The sequence below is a fragment of the Carassius auratus genome, unplaced genomic scaffold, assembly GCF_003368295.1.
Source record: "Carassius auratus strain Wakin unplaced genomic scaffold, ASM336829v1 scaf_tig00037604, whole genome shotgun sequence".
NCBI classification, from domain to species: Eukaryota; Metazoa; Chordata; class Actinopteri; order Cypriniformes; family Cyprinidae; genus Carassius; species Carassius auratus.
Genome location: NW_020526393.1, coordinates 140,313 through 165,264, shown reverse-complemented (window position 1 = coordinate 165,264; position 24,952 = coordinate 140,313). Strand labels below are relative to the sequence as shown.

Below are 24,952 nucleotides of genomic sequence, written 5' to 3'. Positions count from 1 at the left end.
ATGGTGTAGAAGACTTTCACAGATGTGCTTTAGTCATTCATTTGTTTACACTGTACAAAATAAAGGATGGGGAAAAAACTAAAGTTATTCACTGGCTTACAAGGACATCAACGTGATGTTCATTTGGATAGTCTTTTAAGAATTGATTTTCATATAATCATAGCAATTCCTGTAACTGATCAAACAGGATGAATGTTTTCAGTGATACAGACCAGCTAGCAGCTCAAAACACCACAGAATCAGTGCCATTCGTTGATACTCTCTGCTGCTTGTGCTTGTGTTTTCCTTCCAAAACGACATCACTTCCTGAATGATGATGTCATCCGGTATTTTCTCCCACAAATTTAAACATCTATGATGTAAATATCATTATGCAATGATTTTTTAAGTATTCATAAGGTGAGACTTTTACAAAAGTCATAGTCATAGTCTATAGTAAAGCAAGCTCGCAGGGGACGTGTCACATGACAATCCCAAATATGTTGCTATAGTATTAATCAGATTATAGTATTAATTGGGCCCAGACTGGGACACAACTTAAGGTCGGGAAATCTCACACTCATCCAGGGCATCATATACACAGGGGTCTCCAGAGTTTATCTTATAAAGTTTCTAGTATGCGTAGTAAGATCTTGATTAGCTGGTTCAGGGGTGTTTGATTGTGATCAGAGCTACACTCAGGACTGAGTTTGAACACTACTGCTATGCACCATATACACACACACACACACACACACACACACACATACATTACAGCAGAACTGTTTCCAACACATAATAAATCATCATATTAGAATGATTTCTAAAGGATCATGTGATAGACTGGATGTCACATGTGACACTGAAGAATGGAGTATTGATGCTGAAAATTCAGCTTTGCATCACAGAAATAAATGATAATTTAAAGTATAATAAATTGAAAACAAATTATTTTAAATTGTAATAATATATCACAATATTACATTTCTCCTGTATTTTTGATCAAATAAATGCAGGCTTGATGAGCAGAAGAAACTTCTTTCAAAAACATTAAAAATAGTAATGTTTCCAAACTTTTGGCCTGTACTGTATCCCCCCAAAACTGCACAACTGTAGAGTAAAACATTAATAAAAAAGTGATAATAAAAAATGCGTCTTAAAACTGACATGATTGTACAAAATCACAGTCTGGGGACTCAGAACTCAGAACAACTGCTAACATTAAGTTTAAGGTAAAAATAACTGCCATGAAATTAGAGTATCTTACTCCTATGCAATAAATTGTTCTTTCACTACATCTCTTTACCTCTGTCTTTATCCTCTTCTCTTCTGTTTGGCACTGTATCTATCGCAGACTATGCTCATTTATAATGTGCCATGTAAATTCGGCCTTCCGTCACAATCAGGAAACTTTCACCGTGTCTAGAACTGGCGCGAGCTGCCAGGCCCGTTTCTGCGAGCTGTGTGTTAACAAAAGCAGTGCTGTCTACATTGGATGCTGTGTCGGGCACGCTACACAACAAATTACCAACAACGGATCGTGCGCGCGCTCTGTTTCTGACGCACTTCAAGCACTTGATGGGCGGGGGGGATCTACCAGGGTGCCACCCTAAAAGAAAGCCTTGAAAATTTATGAGCGCGAATTTTTCGTCATTCGTGATCCCGCTCCGAACTCCCAAACTGACTCAAATGATTCGCGACCCCGCTCCGAACTCCCAAACTGACTCAAATGATTCGCGATCCCCGAACTGACTCAAATGATTCGCGACCCCGCTCCGAACTCCCAAACTGACTCAAATGATTCGCGATCCCGCTACAAACTCCCGAACTGATTCAAATGATTTGCGATCCTCAAACTGACTCAAATGATTCGCGACCCCGCTCCGAACTCCCGAACTGATTCAAATGATCTGCGATCCCCGAACTGACTCAAATGATTTGCGAACCAGCTCCGAACTGACTCAAATGATTTGTGACCCCGCTCCGAACTCCCAAACAGATTCAAATGATTTGCTATCCCCAAACTGACTCAAATGATTCGCGACCCCGCTCTGAACTCCCAAACTGACTCAAATGATTCGCGACCCCGCTCTGAACTCCCAAACTGACTCAAATGATTCGCGACCCCGCTCTGAACTCCCAAACTGACTCAAACGATTCGCGATTCCGCTACGAACTCCCGAACTGATTCAAATGATTTGCGATCCCCAAATTGACTCAAATGATTCACGAACCAGCTCCGAACTGACTCAAATGATTTGTGACCCCGCTCCGAACTCCCAAACGGACTCAAATGATTCGCGATCCCGCTACGAACCAAACATTTAATTCAAATATTCACTTAATCTTTCATTTTTGGACACCTTTTTGCTATAGATGACAGCCTTTATAATTTCTTCAACAAAAAACGTGCATATCACAACCCTTACAAAAATAAACCATGGTTTTATCATAGTAAAACTGCTTTATTTACTTTTGCATGATTTCTGAATGCTTGAGACTATAAAATAAATTAGAGTCATAATAAAGTTTTAGACACAGGTAAATGTCGAGAGCTACAATTGTGATTTGTAAATAATACAATTTATTCATTTAGTTTTTTATTTGATTAAAGTTATTTTTTCACCCCTATAGTAGGGTTTATTTCCATCATCATATTTGAGGAAGGGGGGCACAACAATAAATCCTGCTTATGGGAACACTTAAGATGTTGTTATACACGTCTCTGGGAATGTGTGCTCTACTACTACACACACACACACACACACACACACACACACACTGAAGCACACGTGGTGTTTTCAGCTCTTCACTATATTGATGCATGATGCAGTCTACACATGTGCACGTCAGCGCGCTATGAGAGGATTTCACCATTATATTTGATAAAACTATCGTCATTCATTCGTATCGTATACACAGACTGACAGAAACTGCAATGTCTTTATGACAACCTGTCAAAATAAAATCTCGGTATAACTTGAAGAAATTCAAACAGAACTATAGTACTATTGCACAGTAGAGTATGCTATACTTCAAGTAGGCTTAATAGCTAATAATAATAGTTAATTTAAAAAACACAGAAACTCTGGTTTCAACCCACCAAAATAAAAGTTTGGTCGAACTCAAAGAAATTATGTAAGATATTGCTTAGTAAAATATACAAAAAAAAAAAAAAGATATACTAAAACGTTATTTTAAAGGAATATCACACAAGTTTTCATAGAAGTTTTAATTTAAGCTTGCCAAAACAATAACACCATATTTTTCAGAAACAATTTCTAAAAGTACATTTGTATTTGTGCCTATAATGTTTATTTATTTATTATTATTGTCAGCTAATAAAAGCTATGCTTCAGGGACCATATTCATATAACATCTAAGGCTAAATGTAGCTCTTGACTGGTTGAGTTAGATGATGATTAACACTAAACTGTAGAAAATCAGTTGAGTCTCCCCAGCTGGAAATGTCATTGGCTGTTAAAGTCTTGTGTTTCTTATAATAAATTGACATATTGATAACACTGAATCTTTTATAATGCTCTTAATTACATGTCAATGCAGATAATAGTTTTGATTTACTCTGCTTGACTGAAACCTGGCTAAAACCAAATGATTATTCTGGTCTAAATGAGTCCACTCCACCAAACTACTGTTATAAGCATGAGCCCCGTCAGACTGGTTGTGGCGGAGGTGTTGCAACAATATATAGTGATATTCTCAATGTTACCCAGAAAACAGGATACAGGTTTAACTCTTTTGAAATACTAATGCTAAATGTTACTCTGTCAGACATGCAAAAGAAATCTAATGTATCTCTTGCTCTGGCTAATGTGTATAGACCACCATGGCCGTATACAGAATTCCTAAAAGAATTTGCAGATTTCCTCTCAGACCTTCTAGTTACAGTTGATAAGGCGCTAATCATGGGAGATTTTAATATTCACGTTGATGATACAAATGATACATTAGGACTTGCGTTTACTGACCTAATAAACTCTTTTGGAGTCAAGCAAAATGTCACCGGGCCCACTCATCGTTTTAATCATACACTAGATTTAATTATATCGCATGGAATCGATCTTACTGCTATAGATATTGTACCTCAAAGTGATGATATTACAGACCATTTCCTTGTATCGTGCATGCTGCGTATAACTGATATTAACTATATGTCGCAGCGATACCGTCTGGGCAGAACTATTGTTCCAGCCACCAAAGACAGATTCGCAAATAACCTGCCTGATCTATCTCAACTGCTATTTGTACCCAAAAATACACATGAATTAGACGAAATTACTGACAACATGGGCACTATTTTCTCTAATACATTAGAAGCTGTTGCCCCAATCAAATTGAAAAAAGTTAGAGAAAAACGTACTGTACCATGGTATAACAGTAATACTCACTCTCTCAAGAAAGTAACTCGTAGTCTTGAACGCAAATGGAGAAAAACTAACTTAGAAGTTTTTAGAATTGCGTGGAAAAACAGTATGTCCAGCTATAGACAGGCTCTAAAAACTGCTAGGGCAGAGCATATACACAAACTCATTGAAAATAACCAAAACAATCCAAGGTTTTTATTTAGCACAGTGGCTAAGTTAACAAATTACCAGACGCCACCTGATTCAAATATTCCATCAACGTTAAATAGTAATGACTTTATGAATTTCTTCACTGATAAAATAGATAACATTAGAAATACAATAGCGAATGTAGATTCTACAGCATCTAACACTTCAGTTTCATCCATCGCACCCAAAGATAAACTGCAGTGCTTTACAACCATAGGACAGGAGGAGCTAAATAAACTTATCACTGTATCTAAACCAACAACATGTTTATTAGATCCTGTACCCACTAAATTACTGAAAGAGCTGTTACCTGTAGCCGAAGAACCGCTTCTCAATATCATTAACTCGTCGTTATCTTTAGGACACGTCCCAAAACCATTCAAGCTGGCGGTTATCAAGCCTCTTATTAAGAAACCAAAACTAGATCCTAGTGTACTGGCAAATTATAGGCCTATTTCAAATCTTCCATTTATGTCTAAAATTTTAGAAAAAGTTGTGTCTGCTCAATTGAGCACCTTCCTGCATAAAAATGATCTGTATGAAGAATTTCAGTCAGGTTTTAGGCCCCACCATAGCACAGAAACTGCACTTGTTAAAATTACAAATGACCTGCTCCTTGCGTCAGACCAAGGCTGCATCTCATTTCTAGTCTTACTTGATCTTAGTGCTGCGTTCGACACCATAGATCATGACATACTCATAGATCGATTACAAAACTATACAGGTATTCAAGGGCAGGCTCTAAGATGGTTTAGATCCTACCTGTCCGATCGCTACCATTTTGTTTACTTAAATGGGGAGTCATCTCATTTATCATCAGTAAAATATGGAGTGCCACAAGGATCCGTCCTAGGTCCCCTTCTATTTTCAGTACACATGTTGCCCCTTGGTAATATTATTAGAAAATACGGAATTAGCTTCCACTGTTATGCTGATGATACTCAGCTATATATCTCAACGAGACCAGATGAAACTTCCCAATTATCTAAGCTAACAGAGTGTGTTAAAAATGTAAAAGATTGGATGACAAATAATTTTCTCCAATTAAATTCGGATAAGACGGAGATAGTAATTATTGGACCAAAAAACACTACACAGAATCTTGTAGATTACAATCTGCAACTAGACGGATGTTCTGTTACTTCCTCTACAGTCAGAAATCTGGGTGTTATATTAGACAGCAATTTGTCTTTTGAAAATCATATTTCCAATGTTACAAAAACTGCATTCTTCCATCTTAGAAACATTTCCAAGTTACGAAACATGTTATCTGTTTCTGATGCAGAAAAGCTAGTTCATGCATTCATGACCTCTAGACTGGACTATTGTAATGCACTTCTAGGTGGTTGTCCTGCTTCGTCAATAAACAAGCTACAGGTCGTCCAAAATGCAGCAGCTAGAGTCCTTACGAGGTCAAGAAAATATCATCATATTACCCCAATTTTACAGTCTCTGCACTGGCTACCTATTAAGTTCCGTATCAGTTACAAATTATCATTACTTACCTATAAGGCCCTGAATGGTTTAGCTCCAGCGTACCTAACTAGCCTTCTACCACGTTACAACCCATCACGCACCCTAAGGTCACAAAACGCTGGACTTTTGGTAGTTCCTAGGATAGCAAAGTCCACTAAAGGAGGTAGAGCCTTCTCATATTTGGCTCCCAAACTCTGGAATAGCCTTCCTGATAATGTTCGGGGTTCAGACACACTCTCTCTGTTTAAATCTAGATTAAAAACACATCTCTTTCGCCAAGCATTCAAATAATGTATCTTTTAAATTGTGAGTGTAGTTGCATCTGATCAAAGGTGCATTTTTATTCATTAGCTTGGGTTAAACTAATTTTACTTTGTTGGATCAGCAGCTATGCTAATGATGTCTCTATGTGTTTCTCTGTTTCTGCTGGGATCTTCATCCCGTGGTAACGAGGATCTACACAAGCTCCAGTCTGGATCCAGAACACCTGAGAAGAGATGATGCTGACCCTCAGAGGACCTCAGATGATGCTAACCCTGAATCAACAAACATAACTAACAATTATTCCTAAATGTGTGACTGAATCATATAATAACTTAATTAATAATATTGATAGTTCATTGTCTAGCTGACTACGTCTTGTATTATTATTATTATTTTTTTTTTAGTTTTTCTAAAATCCTGTCAAATGTGCACAAACTACTAGCTACTACTAAATATTGTAGAAACATAATTTTCTGTAAAGTTGCTTTGTAACGATTTGTTTTGTAAAAAGTGCTATACAAATAAACTTGAATTGAATTGAATTGAATTGTATGCATTAGTGAGTGTGGTGGTGCTTATGGAGCATGGTCACTTATTCCTTATATGAACTGTTTCAAATGCAAGACATTGATTGCATGAGATTAAGTTTGTAAATGGCAGCCTGTGTCCTTTTGTAGTGTGCACATATATTATCATCAAACTGTGATAACTGTGACTAAATTCAGTATATATACGTCTATACGTCTATAGTATATATACGTGCCATATGTTGCCACCCCTCAAAAAATTTTGAACGAAGGACCTTTTTTTAATGACCTGGGATACAGAAACCCCCACCACGATTAAATAGTCAAAAGTGTGTGAGTTGCACTGTCTCCTGGTGTCCAGCAGCGGGCGCTGTGTGCTCGGGGAAGCTCTGGTGGACCTCGATGATGTCGTGCACTGAAGCAACTGGTGCTTAAGACGCGTTCAGCAAACAACGCGCGACAGGATCAACGCGAGCTCGAACGCGTCTCTCGGAGGTTTCCAGAGGAACTGGATGAACACATGAAGCGCATCCTGAAGATTTCGTGAGCAGGAAGGTCAGTGTGTTTATTTCCTGCTCGTTTAAAGTCTCTGGAGAAACCGACACGCTTCTGAGGAGAGACTTACTGCAGGATGACGCTTCAATCTGTCGTTTCTCGGGACATATGATACATTGTATCGCTGTGTGTGTGTGTGTATCATCGCGCTCTTGTATCAATGTGTCATTGTAACATTGTAACAGTGTCACTGACTGTGTGTTACTGTATCATTGTGTTTCATTTGATCTCTCTCTCTCTCTCTCTGTGTGTGTGTGTGTGTGTGTGTGTGTGTGTGTGTGTGTGTGTGTGTGTGTGTGTGTGTGTGTGTGTGTGTGTGTGTGTGTCGTGAACAATCAAACCAGTAACACTGAACGCGTTTTCTCTGCAGGTTTTGGTGTTTCTGTGCCACACAGGTGAGATGTAGCCTGCATGTTTAACATTATTCTGTGTGTAAAAGACTGTAAGTTGCCATCTGTCTCGGAAAATATACTTTTACTGTCAGCCAGTCAAAAGTGATGACACACCCGACTGAGTTTAATATTAGTGTTCAGTATGATGATATGTTTAAAACTGTTTTGTAAACAAATACATTTTGTTGCAAATAATGTAGGCTATATGCACAAATAAAAACACTCAATTGAACAAACATCCATTTTATTATTATTATTGTTCTAAATCTTTGAAATTGTATATAACAATGAGTTTGACTGTGGAGGAGTTTTTATAGTTTAGTTTTGCTTGCTCAAACAAGCGCAGTACACGTGTGTTTCGTGGCCTTTACTGTACAAACATGAATTTACATCTCCTTCAGCCTGAGGCTTATTCCTTTCACTTGTGGTCTGAAAGGGATTGTACATTTGCTGATAATATAACTTTTTATATTAAAAACAAACAAACAAGCCCAGCCCAGATAAGAAAAAGTAACAACGCATTACTTTCTAAGAAAAGTAACACAATTAGTCAGTGTTTTAGGGAGAAGCATAACAACTTTCTGAGTTTTCTGTCTCCATGCACGTAATCATTTTTCTTCTCTACTCTTTTCAGTTGGCATGTTGGATTATGTGCATGCTGTCTGCCGTACAACATCATCATTTCCATCCCACCTGCATGCTGCTTCTTGTGTGCCCTCCATTAATGCCATCATGGGTGAAATCTGTGATACCACTAACCCTCTGATTCTCTCCTCCAAGAAGCGCAGCAGCTGCAAGCGTGATTCCGGCTCTGATCCGTGGCGGGACGTGGAGCGTCTCCATGCGGCGTTAGAGGTGGAGCGCAGCCGCAGCCAGCAGGCCCACCGGCGCTTCTCTCTGGAGCTGCGGAGGCAACGTGAGGAGGCTCGTGAGGAGCGAGAACGAGCACTGAGAGAGCTGACCTACCGACTCCAGCAGCAGAAGACGCTGGAGCTGCTGAGACAGCGGGAGGCTCTGGGCCGAGAGCGTGCGGCGGAGGTCCGGCGTCTGTTACGCTGGCGGAGTCAGGAGTTGAAACGTAGCGAGAACTTGACGCTCAGGCAAACCCAAGAACTGCATCGTCGGCTAGCGGATGAGATCGCCGGGAGATCAGCGTTTCAAGGTCTCAAACTTGGATGTAAGGGCAACGGGGCAGCGTATCGGAAACTCGAGGAACTCTTAAAGACTCTGCGTGCTCAGGCAGACGGTCGGCAGGTCGCTGTCCTTCAGCAGGAAGTGGAATTCGAGAACAGCTACTTCCTGTGCCACCTGCTGGAAGCTCACAGCGGGACGTCCCATGCTGTGAAACCATCCAGACCGAGGTCGAAGAGTTGTGTGCATCTGCTCGCGCAAGGCCAGAGCAACCCAGAATCCTGTAAGGTAGGAAAACTCGCTCTATTCCGCTCTCGTTCACTAACCCAGACATCCCCGAATGATTGTCCTCAACCTATGAAGAAGAAAAAGAAGCAGAACTGCGAAACGTGTCCTCTCAGCTCATCTCCCACTGAGGAAGAGGATTTACCTGAGCCGTGTTCATCTGATGAAGGATTGGAGAAGTGCTCACCATCCAGATGTTCAGAGGACAATATGGATGATCTGGTAAGAACTTTGTTCATGGATGTTTGTTGATTTCTTTATCTTTTTTTGTTGAGAAGTTTCTTTTAAAGGCTCAAGCAGGATTTCATGCATAGTTGTGTTCAGAAATTTGCTACTTAATGCAAAGATGGTTTGCATTATCTGCATTGCTCTCTTTTCACTTTCATCTGTTTGGATTGAAAAGCCAGTATTTGCTTGTGTTCAGGCTTGAAATATATCCAGCTTTGTTGAATCTCCTCTCACCTCAAAGAAACTTTTGTGAAACAGAAATGTACTTCAGATGTTAAATGTTCTTTATAGAACCATTTAGACAGAAAGCTTCTTCTATGGCATCGTGAAGCACTGTAGATGGAAAGAGACGGATAGTGGGTAAAAGTCGAACTTGTTTGACTTATGTTTATGCACTCAACAGTTCTGCATGGGCTCTTATGATGTATAAGCTCGGGATTATTGGATCATGGTTCAATGTAAGCAAGGCACCAATTGTTTCTGAATAGAATTGATTGTGTCTCAGTGATTAAAATCAATGCAAAGCATGTTTCTGGTCTAGAGACTTGCATCTGCACAGTCATACGAATCAGAAAGACATGTGTTTGACATCTGTGTTTAATGACAAATTAGGACTAATAAACAAAAGTATAATTAATGTAATGAAGCTCTGTTGAAGAAACAATGTTTTTGATTTAAATATAGGCCCCTATGTTAAAAATAAATAAATTAGTTGTGGATATTTAGAGTAATATTGTGACTTTATATCACATTTCTGTATTTTTTTTCAGAATGACAAGTTCAGAATCTATAAACTCAGAATTAAACTTTTAGTATTGAATAAATCTCTGAAGTCCTCTGAAGGATGCTGGTTCCTGAGCTCTGAAGGTGGTGTTGTGTGTAAATCAATGTTAACCATGTTGCCCTGACCTTTGTGACCTGGAAGCAGACTGCAGTGGCTCCATTGGTGTGAAGCAGTACTGGCTCAGATATCTGCATGAAATCTGAGGTCACCAAAGGGCTTCTCTGAGGTGTCACTTGCACAGATCAGACCACTAAACACATCAACTGTGGTCTGAAAAATATATCAAGCACATACAGAAAAGACGACTTCATTTCAATCATTTAGTGTTTCTTGCAGTAAATATAAACAGCTACTAATGAATCCTTTAGGATATCTGTATATATCCATGTCTGTGTTTGTGGGAGTGAGCGATTGACTGTTTAAAGTCTTTTAATTTGAAAACATTAATGGCACATCTGTCAGAGAAACTGAAGGATGCAGCTGCGCTAGTGAATCACATTACAGGATATAAGAGAAGAACTTTGCCTTATTATTATTATTATTATTATTATTAGTATTAGTATTATTATTATTATAAAAAAGAAAAATGGTAGCTACAGTTTACGTTTGACCATCTTTACCTTCTAAATTCACAATACCAAAAAAAATAAATAAATAATTATCTGATGTAATGTTAATAAACCAGCATATTGAATAATATCTGTTTTGAACCATTGTAATACACTGATGACTACCAAAAACAGGTGTTCATAAGAAAGTCACATGATGAATCAAAGATCATCACAAACAGTATATATGATATATATGATATATATGGGACATATGATACATTGTATCATTGTGTTTGTGTATTATTGCACTTCTGTAACAGTGTGTCATCATGTCTGTGTCATTGTAACATTGTAACAGTGTGACTGACTGTGTGTTACTGTGTCATTGTGTTTCATTTGATCTGTGTGTGTGTGTGTGTGCGTAGAAGGTCATTCACCCAAACACTAAACACCATTGTGGTATCACACATGATATGGACATAATGCAATAAACATTAATTTAACAACATTAAATGTAACAATAAAAAAAAAAAATAAAAATAAACTGAGGAAAACAGTTATTTAAATGAAAAAAAAAAAAATATATATATGAAGCGTCATCCAGGGAACATCTAGTGTCAATTTGTTTTTTTACTGTAAATTATACATTACTTTTTAATTTTCACTTCCAAAAACCGTAATTTTAACAGTATTGTACTGTAAAATGACATTAAATTTAATTATTCACATAATATAGTGTTAAAAACTTACTGATAACCAATTAACAGGTTTTTACTGTAGTATTTTTTACAGTGTGGTTAATGAGATAATTGTGGGTCATTAATGTCTAATTCTGCATACTCTTGAGAGAATGTGAAACCGCATACAATAAGCAATGATAAACACCGAAAGAGTAGCATGCTTCATGTTGTCACTTGACCTTACTCCAGTGCATGTGTAATTCAGCATTTCATTTAGCATTTTTGTGGCAAAAAAACTAATTAAAAACAATAAAATAAAATAAAAATTTCCAAAAGATCTGGTTGATGTAAATGGAAGGTCAGGTTAAGTGCATTGCATTTTGGTGAATATAGCTCATTTTCGTATTTTATATTTTCAGAAAATGTGCATGCATTTATGTAACTGTGCATTAATGCAATATTTTCAATAAGTGTGCATGCTGTATTCTGCTTCTTTCAAAAGTAGTTTATTAACCTATGTGTTTTGATGCTGAGAATCTTTGTGAAAGACCAGATCAAAACAAATAATGAATGTGTGATTTGTGTGTTTATTTAGCATATTTTGAATGTGCACACATTTGTTTTGAAACAAAGCAGCGTGATTAATATCGTATGACATGAACAGACAGCATTAGGTTAATCTGATCTGAATTAAGAAAGACTTTAAATAGCCTTGAATATACTATGGCATTATAGGTATGCAACGCAGCTGGTGGGATATAAGAAGAAACTGACATATGGTTAGTGTGTGTGTGTTTTAAGAAAAAGGCGTATACACTACTGTTCAAAAGTTTACTAAGTTTTAAAAAATATTTTTGAAATAGATAATTTTTTCCTCTTCCTTTGTCCTTTCACAGATCTCTCTGATGCAATAATACATTTGATTAAATATTCACATATAGATACCGGTTACTTAAGTTATATAGTTTTACAATCAAGTTTTACTTATCAAATATTTTTGGCTAGTACTCCCAACCACACACATGTTGGTTGTCAGTGAAATGTAGTGACAGATTGTTGTTTTGAGGTTGGATGTTGCTCATGTTTTATTTTGAGCTAATAGAGTCGCTGGGGTCTGTTTGTGTAATAACTGGGTCACTCACTCCCAAAAACTGGTGCGAGGTTACACAGAGCAGCTCTGAATTATTGATATTAGCTTGAGATCAACTCAAACAGCAGTGTGACAGCAGCAGACGCACGTTCACATCATGACAAAGAGCCCATGGATGTCTCAAGCTTTTTCATGCTGGAAAAAATAAACCTACTGTGTGTCTGGAAGACCTGCTTCTGAACTTTATGGCTCAATTTAATTTAATTAATTTTCATTGTCATTTTCATTTTCATTTTAATAAAATTTTTAATTTTTAAATAGTGGATAATTTAATTTAATTTAATTTTGCTTTTATTTTTTATTATTATTTTTTTATTTTATTTTTATTTTATTTGTTTTATATATATATATATATATATATATATATATATATATATATATATACAATATTATTATTATTATTATTATTATTATTATTATTATTATTATTATTATTATTGTTCTTTTATACATCTTTAATATTTTATTTCAAATACAGGACTGTATTTTCCCCTTTCCTCTTTCCTTCTCGCCACATCTTTGTATTCATAGATTGATGTCAAAATCAGTCATTTTTTATTTGTATAATTCTTTTCACAATACATATTGTTTTAAAGCAGCTTTTTAAAGCAGATCATGATGTTAATGTTTATAAAATCTTAATATCTTCATGTCTTATAGTCACATTTATCAGATTCAGTTTACAACTGAGGAATAATATCGTTTACATAACCAGCTGAGATTTATATTGTATGTCACTTTATGTGTGTGTACTGTATGAAAGTGAACATAGTTTTACAAACGTATGTTTTTAACCTTGTATAAAAAGCTGGCGATTTCTATAATATAGTTACATATTGTGATGTTACAAGCAATCAAGCAGTTGAGATTTACTATATCGAGATTGTAAGGTATGTATGCGGGAAAAGTTGTATATAATACATGTAGAGACATTTGAATCTCTCTGTATGGTACATGAGTCGGCTTGTTTAGGCTGATTGGAAAAGATTTGAAGCCAAGACACTGAAGATTAATCTCATTTATATATTAGAAAGAAAAGCAAAATCTCCTGCTGCCCGTACTCTTGCACTGAAGATCTATCCTTCACGCTGTTCTGCGTCTGAACTTCTGAAACGTCTGCAAACCTTTTCAAAAGCTTAAAAGAAATTGCAGTCAGGTGGGATGTCTAGTGAATTCCCTCAGTATTTCATCATTGCATGCCACGTGCCATCCGAGCATAGTTATAGATAAAGTCAGCCAAGAGCACCACAGCCACCCCATGAAATTGTGTCTCTTTGTATGAAGACCTGACGTCTAATGAGATGTTAATGGAGTGTGTGTTTTACCTCAGACACACACACACAGGGGTTTTCTCTCCTCCCCGTGAGGGTTTTACTCTATCTCTGTTTGTGTTTGCTCAGTGGAGAGGCAATTAGCGCAGTGTTTTTCATGTGAGAGTGAGCAATGCAATAGTGGATAGCATTGCAGGATAATTAGATTAAAAACCGCTGGGAGTTTCACTGCACTTTATTTGCTTCTGTATGTATTTGTCTGTCTGTCATCAAATTACATTACTTCAGTAATTATAATGATATTTTTATTAATATTTTAAGACCGGTTTTATTTTAAGATTTTCTGTTTTAATTTTTGTTGAATATAAGTTTTAGTTATTTTAGTATTTCAAGTAAAACTCAAAATAAGAAATGCTGTCTTGGGCAACTAGCTGAAATAAAAAAATTTTTTTTATTTGTAACAAAAATGTTTATTTTTTACTTTTTTTTTTTTTAAGTGATTTTTAATTTTAGTTTCCGTTTTAGTTTGCGTTAAAGGGATAATTCACCCAAAAATGAATTTCAGAAATTTTAAATATGGATATTTTTGTCCAAAAATTCATTGTTTCGCTTCTGGAGGCTTTTATTCAATTCTGTGATGGATAGATGCGCTTTATTGGACTTCTTTTGGTCTATTCAATATCACTCATAATAGCTTGGAAAACCAGCCATTAAAAAGCTTGGAAGAGCAAGGATATTTTTTATATAGCTCAGACTAGGGCTGTCACTTTTTATTCAATATTTGAAAATGCATTCGAACATGACGTGAAATATCCGTAATCGAACTATAAATAAAATATCCGATCCGTTTTTGAAATGCCATGTGTAGCGCATTTCTTACACTCTATGGTTAGACCGTTATTTTTGCCATCTTATCCAGTAGAGGGCACTCTAGACGTATTGTAGCGTAGGCCCATGAACAATTCACACGAAGTATAGCTAGTAGATAGGCACGTCTGTGCGCTCCGAACGTGTGTTCTCCATCGTGGGGAACATTGGAAATAAAAAGAGACCCGCACTTAATCCAGATCAAGTTGATAGACTGGTGTTTCTTGCAAACAATATTAAGAAATGAATTAGGCTAGGCTATATGCCTTAGATATATGAATATATTAGAATACATTGCATGATATTCGAAATCCATTTGAATTAGATTTTTCTAACTCAGACTGTATTCGTCTGAAAGAAGAGAGTCATGTACACATAGGACGGCTTGAGGGTGAGTACATTTTTGGGTGAACTAACCCTTTATCTATAATAACACTGTATGGTGCTTCTCTATTGGTGCTTGTTTTATTTATATACTATTACAGTTTTTATTAATATTTTCAATTTGCCTTTATTTTTATTCATTTTGATTTAAATGTTTTGTTCAGTAATTGTTTATTTCAGTTTTTATTTCATTTTATTTAGTTACCTTTTTATCTGCCGATGACTGAATATAGATGACTAATACTGACATCAGTCTTTTCTGAGGCAGAACAACAAATTATGTTTAATTCAAGATTTTGAAGACTTGCACTTGATAAATAGTTCACAATAAGATCAGCAGCATGCATAACAGAATCCCTAGTAATAATGTATTGATTAGATTAGATATTCAGCTTTGTCACTGCACATGTAAGGTACAAGGCAATGAAATGCAGTTAGCATCTAACCAGAAGTGTAATAAGCAGTAAGTACAGAAGGTCTACAATATGTACAATAACTTCACAGATAAGTATTATGTACTACATAATTTACAGATTTTAAATACTATCAGCATGATATACAAATAGGTGTACTGTGGACATATTATACAGGTGGATTATATAAAAGTGTATGTACACTATAAACAGAAACTATGAACATATGAACATCATTTACACTATTTCAATGGACAGTAAAGTGCACTTGTGTATTCTTATATTTCTACACTCTCCTGTTTAATTCCACATTCCAGACACCATACGTCATTGCTACCATTGTCTCTCAATGTTAATATTGGAGAAAGTGCGTGTGGCCGTCCTTTGGTCCTTTCCATCGAGCAGCGCTGCCTCTTTGACAATCAATAGAGCGACAACATTCCAGCATCATCTCCATGGAAACCACCCTGCTCCGCCGGGATTGGCTCCCTCCCAGAGCCTGCTTGAGTTTGATTGGAGGACCTCGCACTCCCCCGTATGTCTCTCACTCTCTCTCCTTTGCTCGCTCGCTCAACCACACGCTCTCCTCCTCTTCATCTTAATGTTGTTATCTCACCAAACACACGTTTAGGCAGAGCACCGAGATCCAGCGTGACCGCTGAAGCATCACTGAAAACCAGGATCGCTCCTTCATGAACTGGCACATCCGAGCTGAGGAGATAAGGATGAGAGGAGGGTGGAATGAGCCGACTGCAAATCCAGGACATAGAGAGAGAGGAAATTAAGAGACCTGTTAGAAAATAAGACGTCACCTATTGCGTTGGCTTCAAACTGGTCTTTACACAAACCAGTTGTCTCCTTTTCGGTCTTTGAATCTTTTTATATCCACAGTAGGAAGAGGTCGAGCAAATTATGGATGACGGCAACTCACTGGGATCATCAGAGCTTCGTCTTGCAATCTAGGATTTCATTTTGTAATGGAAATGCGTGTTGTAGTTTTTTTACAAAACATTGACATTCCTACATTTTATATAATAGGAGTTATTTTAAGAGTGATGCACTTGAGCTTGGCAACGTCTCTTTAAGAATTTGCAACAGCTGTGCTGCTTTTTTGCTTCATGACTTGCATTAATGAATTGTTTTGGGTCATTGATAAGCATCTTATTGCTGTGCATTTAAAAACTGGACCAGAAGAGACTATAGATGACTCTAGATGAAGCATTTCTTCAAGGCTTGGGAGATTAAAAAACGAGTTATTTTTCCTCCATGTTCTGAGTTGCTAAAATACCCTTCTTGAAACATCCTTGAAACATGTCATTGCACTGATAAACGGAGTAATGCATGACTTATGTACTAGGCCAGGCTCCTCTGAATCACCTCAGCACGGTTCACCCACGCCGGAGATGAATAGTGGTGAACCTGAGTCTCCGGCTGGACCCGGGCATCCCGACAGAGCAAAGCCAGAGGAGAGGGTGCTAGCCTCAGGTGCACGGAGCGGGATGAACCTGGGATCATCCACCACGACTATTGGGAACGGTAGCATGACGGTGCCATCCGCTGTTCTGTGCAAACGGCATCACTCTCTCTATGAAGGGCTTAACGGATGTGAGGCGGGAGGCTTCGGAAAGGTGCGTTTTGCTGGTTGAAAATATGGTTTATGTGTGCAGATTTTGCGGGCCTCTTATAGTCTTTCTATTACTAGTTGGAGCCATTTGATATTATGTCTATTCTTTTTTTTTTAAGGCCATTTTTAACCTTTAATATAATATTGCATTACCTGGCTCCATACTTAATACTGTTCTATTTTTATGCCATCGAGTCATTTAACCCTTGATTGGTGTGATATTGCTTTACCTTGTCCCATATTTCTCACTATTAATACTTATTCTTAATTAAAAAATAATATTTGGGTACTTAGGTTTGAGATTTCACATCATGATGTTCTTCAAGTTGCATATCTATGACGTTAATGATATGTAATTGTATAATGTGCATTGATCATGCAATATATGTGTTTATCTGGAAATGTCGCAATTTATATCTCAGACAGTGTCTACATAAATCTTTTCAAAGGTTTGTATGCATTTTTACCTGAAAGCTGACACTAAACCCAATATATGAACGTTTAGTATGCTCATGCATATTTATCGCATCTATGCAAGTAATGACTGGTTGACTGTTCTAGAACGCTCTGTATAGTTCTGCGTATGGTTGAAAGCAGTGCAAACCCATTATCAAGATGTAAAATATTGCTTGACCCAGGGTTAAAACTTTTCATCATTCAGGGTTAACCCATGTTTAAGCCTAGTGTGAAATAGTTTTTCACCCAGTTGTTCTTGTATTAATTTGCTGTTTATTGTCCGAGGTCTACTCAAAACAGAACACCATCCAGAAATCAATCGTGTGGATCGGAAACACATGCAGAATAGTACTGTAGGTGTTAACTGAACTGTCAGTTTGATTCTTGCATCTTTACTGTAATGCATTTGACGGCACCCTATTGACCTCAACCCATATCACCGCTGCTGCAGACTCAGTGTGATTCACTTAATGCCGACTCATTGAAAATCAATAGCAGCACTGCAGATTGTGTTGTTTCTGTTTCTGACCACCGTGATCATTCTGAAGGCGTTCAGGCGTGGTTTAAGTGACATTGACCTGGAAACATGCTCTTTTCTCAGAAACTAGTAAAACTAGCAGTGCTTAACTGCACTTTTTCTATAGAATGGAAGTAGCTTTATGTTGTTTTTAACATTAATGTGCCACAATGTGTAACATGACAAAACATGAAATCACTGACTTTTTTTTAGTCACATAATCGAATGGTTAATAATCTTATTGCATTTGTTCATTAGGATGATTCTTTATAATTTGACTTTAAATACTGTAGCTTGGTAGGCTACTCTCCCTTGAGCCATTTAAGATGTAGATGAGTTTGTTTCTTCATCAGATTTGGAGAAATGTAGCATTGCATCAGTGTCTCATCAATGGATGCTCTGCAGTGAATGGGTGCCGTCAGAATGAGAGTCCAAACAGCTGATAAATACATCATAATAATCCATAAGTAAGGACAAAGTGTAAAGTTGCTTTGCAATGATTTGTATCGTAAAAAGCACTATACAAAAAAACTTAAATTGAACTTGAAAAACTCAGGTTTTGAGTTTTTCACAGGAACTGCAAGAAATGCTGGAACTGCATTTATTTTGAGTGCAGTGCAATTCACTTTGCCATATGCATGAATTTAAACTGGTATCTGTATCAATTGCTGTAATGCAAAAAATAAATAAAAATAAAATAAAAACAAATAATTGACTACGGTCATGTTAACAGATTACATTGTTGTCTTTTGCAGCCTTGAATGTTTATGACATTCTGAATAAGTTCAGCTGTTGTAGTGAAATGGGGTTTGATATGTTGTACTGAACCTAAGAACATTTAATGTAAAGCCTCAGGACATGCGTGAACCGAACACATCACATATGTTTTCTCTCTCTCTTACGGCATTTTGTCTTCAGATTATTAATTTTCATCCTGCACAGACAGGTGGTCTCTGAAGAAACCCCCCCCTTCATGTTTTCTTCTTCTCTTTTAAATCTTTCACTTCATTACATGCTGTTTCTTCTTTGTCGCTCCATCCCTGTTTTATTCCTCACATTTCTTCACAGGACTCGCTGTGCTTAAAAGGCTGATGTTAATGATGTTATTTTTGGCTGTGTGTCCCATCTGCCAAGGGCTGAATCAGTTTTTGGATGGCAAACACAGCACTTATCGAATTGATTAGGGTGTAGTTGTGTAACTTTAGCAGAGCCAGAGTGGACTTATTTCAGATACAATACCACAGGAGTAACCAGAAATTCAGTGACTTGTTCAAGGACAGTGGTGCTGGTAGTTCATGACTCTCTTCATATACAAAATAAGAGACCATCCGATAAGATTGTGAAAGATCCCGGACGAGCCCCCAAACTGGCTCACAATTGCGACACGAACGAGAGCCAACACGGACGGCCGAGTAGTGAAGGAATTAATTCACCGAAACATCGTAATTAACAAAGGAGTTCAAACAGTCCATATTAATGGAAGTCAGAAGTGAAAGCATGCATGACCGGGGACTGCTCAAGGTCTGAAATAGATGCGAACAAAATAAACATAACAAACAACAAACAGTAAAGTAACAGTCACTCGGGCAAGCGCAGGCACTTCGAAGATTTCCCAGTTCTTATAACCCCAATAATGAGCCTCAGGTGGAAAAACACATGTGACTAGACATGTGCCGGTAATTTGGTAGTGCAATATATCCCAGTAATTAATTTGCACAATATTGTTATCGTGGGCACTTCTAAATACCATCAATCAGGGATGTAGTGGAGGCTAAACGCACGTAAAGGCCGTTTAAGCACCTCCCAAAATTTGGAAATAGCGTTTACCCACCTCCAAAGTGCGTTTATCCACCTCTAAATTGAGTTTATCCACCTCTAAATAGCCTATAGTTCCTATGACATTTTAAATTAAGCTTATGTCGTTTTAGTTTCATATTGTTAATTTTTAGTTTCATAGGTTTTGTTGTTAAAGACGAAGTTTTTCATATTGCGCTGCAACTTGTCAGTGTTGACCAATTGCTTGTGGTGTTGCCAGTAGTAGTGGGAAGTTCGGATCATTTTACTGACTCGGATCTTTGAGTCTCGTTCAGCAAAATGAACTAATCTTTTCTCTTCCAGTCTCTATGGGACTGACATGAAGAATAAAAGACTCGGACCTCACCTGTCGATTCAGAACCCATATGTTGTGTAATGCGCATGCGAGGTCAACACAAAATGAACAACTCCGAGACAACCAGGCGGCAAGGAAGTCGGCCGGAAGTTGAAGTCGGCCGGGTGCCGCCATCTTGTAGCATTCCCATTAACTCGCATTAATTTTGGCATAACTTTGACAGCGAATAACTTTACATCTGAGGCTCTTAAAGACTCCGTTTGTCCATTATTTATTTCTAAAGATACACGACAATGTATAAAGGGTTCCATTACCTTCTATGTTACATTATGGCCTCGTAGAAACAGTTTTTGTCGCATTATCGTACAGACAGGAGGAGAAGCTCGCAGGCAATTAACTTAATATGGCGTACTGGCGTTACATTTTAAAATACTATACAAAATAATTAATCAGAATACTTACTCCTGCTCACTCATGACAAAGAACTCCCCGCTCAAGCTAGCCGTCTCTGCAAGTTTAACGATGGCAGTTTGCACGCACAGCTACTAGAAGATTTACATCTGTCAGACAGGTTGCTGACGTCGTCAAGCTTCGTTTGAGTCTGACTTCGTTTGAAATGCCCAACTTTACAGCAGAAAAAAACATATTTACAGCATGGTTTTTTTTAAACTCATCCGTTTAAATTATATTAAGACTTAAAGTTCTGCATAATTAAGGGCGTGGCCACATGAGTGACAGGTGGATTGCCGCTGCTGACGATGCCTTCGCGCTAGGTGGGCGTGGCTTCAGCAATCAGCTCCCGCCTTTTTGCCCATTTTCGCCCATTTTCGATTATCCGGGAGAGTCGGTGATGCGCTGCCAAGATGGCGACGGCCCGCTCTGCACACTTTGCGCTTCAAAACCGCTAATGAGGAGTCTATGGGTGACGTGACGGACACTACGTCCATATTTTTTTACAGTCTATGGTCCCGAGTCATTTTAAAGATTCATTCAAAATGAACGACACGCAACAGACTGCATCAAGATTCAAAAATGGATATCTGCCAATTAATAATAATAATAATAATAATAACGTTCGTTATTTTGAATAGAAATTATCACTCATACAGCAGCCATTCATCTCATCTCCGGTTTATTTGTGTTCGTATACATACAATATCCACGATCCGCCAGTCCAATGGTGTGCGCATTTGAATAGATAATAATTTTATGACATGTTTGTAAACTATTTCGTCATACAGGATAAAATTTCTATTCATTTTACACTGATTTATGCGATCTGAAGAGCTAAAACAGCTAACAGAGCTAGCGATTACTCTCCTCTTATTGATTCGAGTCAGCTTTGACATCAGTGTAATATCATTAGTTTGTAAAGCTGTCAATCATCTCACGTGAACCACGTGACCAAAATGATGTCCTTCTACAATGAAGCTGTCTGTGTCATTGCAGTCTTTGTCATTGATAAAATATATGAAAGACAAAAGTAAAAAAAAAAAAATTATTCCAGCTTGTTAAATGTGAATATGTTCTAGTGTCTTCTCTCCTCTGTGACAGTCAACCGAATATCTGTTGTGGACAAAACGAGAGGAACATTTGAGGACCATTCCTGGGCTTCTGGGGAAACACTGATACACAGTTTTCGACATATTACAGACCAAACAACTAACCGATTAATTGAGAAAATATTCCTAATCATTGCGTACAAGTACATTGCATTGGAACCCCTGGTTATAAGCCTCCCTCTCTATTCCTCTTTAAAGTAATTGTTCTCTTTGTTTTGTCATTTAGTAAACTTTTAAGATTTTAACCTTATTATTCCTTCTTGAGTCTCTTTAACAAGAATTTAGATTGATGTATGAATTGAATAGTGATTGTGTGACCCATATGAGGGAACAGCCAGTGATACCCTTGGTAGTGATAACAAATTATAGCCTATAGTGATGTCATCAGGATACACATACACCGGTAGGCAGTGGCCCACCTTACCATGACACAATGTGGTCACCCAGAATTTATAATTTACCCACATCTTTTTTTTTACCACTACACCTCTGCCATCAATAATTCTATATTACAAATTATTCTGAATTTGGAATGCATTTTAAGAATACTTTTCCCATCGACTGGTCAAAATGCACAACACCACTGTATGTTGCTTAAAAGACTCGTGTGCGCTCTGATGTAAACAAGCATGCATGAGAAGCACATGGAGGAACAAGTGAGAGACGGGCTGAATGAAAGCACATTCTCTCTCTGACAGCAGATGGCGCTAAACTGCAGAAAATATAGTCTTTACTCTGGAAACCCCATAAATAAAGCAGCTGGACAACTTTCGAAAACATTTAAATAGCCATCCAAATTCTTGGATTTGGTATGGTTCATCACAGCCAAATAATTAAATATTTAGACTCAATAGGCTATTTATTTTCAAACTTTTTAATATTCATTTTAATCTGGACTACAACATGCCCTAGATATTGTTCTGAAAATGTTTTGATTCTTTCTTGTTCGTTCACACTTTAAATTAAGTCTTCATTAGTCAACATAAACTGCCATTAAAAATATTCTGAACATTCATTAATCTTAGGTGTTCCAATATTTAATAACACGTTGTTAAAATCTAAAGTTGCAACTATTATTTAATCGCTAACAGGAAAACAAAATTAATAACTTCTATTGCAAATGTAGCTATTGCTCATTGTGAATGTTAATGGTTAACCAATGAGGTTTTATTGTAAAGTGATACCGGTTGATGTTTTTAGTTCTTTTTTACTTTAATCTATGTGAAACTTTTATCTTTATATATTTTTCTGTAACTCTTTATGAAAAACCAGCCCAGCACTCTCTGGAACATAACACAACAGACTGGAACTGGTGATTTGTCAGAAGCTCGTCATTTTTGTCTGTAGTATTTGTCTGTAGAAGAGGGCTGTGCAGATTTGTAGGGCATTTTCTAATGTTAAACCAGGCATGAAACACACACACACACACACACATCGCACCTGTCAGATTGCCAAACGCCCACCGACTGCACTGGGTGGCCAAGGTGACACTTTAGCACAGTAAATCTCTGACTGAGAATAGATCTGACATCTACAGTCCTGTGTCACACTACAGCCTCGAGAATCACGCTTACAACAGAGTTTGTCACAACCAATACTTCATTCTTAAAGCTATATGCTAATATGGGAGGTAATGTTATTGAGTTGTGATCCGTTATTATTGTTAACTAAAACTAAAGCCATAAAATAGCATTACATGAAAGAAACTTAAATATAAAAATGCAAATCATTTCAGGAAATCGTCAAAGTAATATTTCTTGTTTATTTTTTGTTTAGTGCTTTAAAGTAGTAAAGGAACTAAAATAAATTAACTAAAGCTAAATCGTAATGAAATCTTTACAGACATAAAAAGAAAAAACGAATGAAAAATATAAATAAAACATTTTTAAATTGAATTCAAGATATTAACACAATGTTTAAAAGTAGATCAGTTTTTTTTTCTTTTTTTTCCATATTGCTTTAATGTAATGTCCTTAAAGTTTAAGCTTCATTTATTAACTATAAAATATACTTTATTTCTTTCTTTTTAGTTTTGAAATATGACCTGCTCATTTTTTCAGTGTTATTCAATCACATAGTACACAAACAGATCTTATTTAAAGAGCACAACATCCTTTTTGCAACAATAAAAGCCTGTTATAACTTGTAATTCTTGCAAATCTCCTGTGTCTTTTGCTGTCGTAAAAGATCAATAATATCAGAATGGATGGAGCTCTTTGAGAACATGAGCAGTCATGTTATCTGATTAATAGCACTGAGCTGTGTGTGTGTGTGTGTGTGTGTGTGTGAGGGGGGTTTTAAAGGAGATTTGATTTCTTTTATATATCGATCCAGATTCTCCCTTCTCTTCTCCATACTGTGCTCAGTTTAGAGCTAGAGAACAAATAAGCACCGTGTCAAACCAGCAAATAGTAATTTCCTTCTCCATTATTTTAATTTTGACCCTAGATGAGTGGTTTTCTCACGGATCAGGCTGAGTTTAGTTTAGTTCAGGACAATGTTGTTTCACATCTGAACAGGACGGTGGGTGTAATAAGCCGTGTTTAAGGTCGTGTTGACTTTCTGCTCTCATTATTATAGGCAGTTTCTTGCTATTTTGGGTCTGAGCTGTGGGACGTTACATGACAGGAGATCCATCACACAGATTTTTTAGGCTTGCGTCCTGGTTTTTAGCTAAACCTAAATGGGTTTGGTCTTTAAACCTGGGTTTCTTTTAATGCGAGATGGTTGCGTTTCCCTGCTTTCATTCAGATGTGTGTGTGTGTGTGTGTGTTATTTTCACCCTCTTGAGCTGTATTCAGTTTGGCAGAAGCTCAGTGGCTTCCACACACACACACACACACAAACCCGAAGGACTGTGGTTACCCCCCGTTTCTGATCCCCCTCAAAGGGATTTTTTGGGACTTTGGGAACTGAACGATCAAAGCAACTGTGAGCGTGACCCGAGCGATCACACCCGACGCTCTGATGTGCTTTAAAAGAACAGAATCAGCTGATTCTGACTGTAGACCTGTCCATCGCTGTCCCGTTTGGGAATGCTCTGGATGTCAAATAAAGGAAACATTTCCACTGGATTGAAATGGAATCCAAACACCTCCTCCCAGAACGCTTTAGCAACACATCCAGAGCAAAACAGAGAATTCTGATGAAGTGGACCTGTGGAGAACCAGGT

At 37.3% G+C, this 24,952-nt stretch overlaps 1 protein-coding gene across 1 annotated transcript in view; it reads left to right on the top strand.

Moving 5' to 3' along the window:
• The first annotated feature begins 7,745 nt into the window (after positions 1 to 7,745).
• The window catches only part of LOC113083295 (peripheral-type benzodiazepine receptor-associated protein 1-like), an 86,013-nt gene continuing 68,806 nt past the window's right edge, over positions 7,746 to 24,952 (top strand). Inside the window, exons 1-2 of the mRNA XM_026254440.1 lie at positions 7,746 to 7,770; positions 8,548 to 9,405. Coding sequence (XP_026110225.1) covers positions 9,256 to 9,405 — 150 coding nt within the window. The 5' untranslated portion in view covers positions 7,746 to 7,770; positions 8,548 to 9,255. The remainder of the gene's footprint in view (positions 7,771 to 8,547; positions 9,406 to 24,952) is intronic.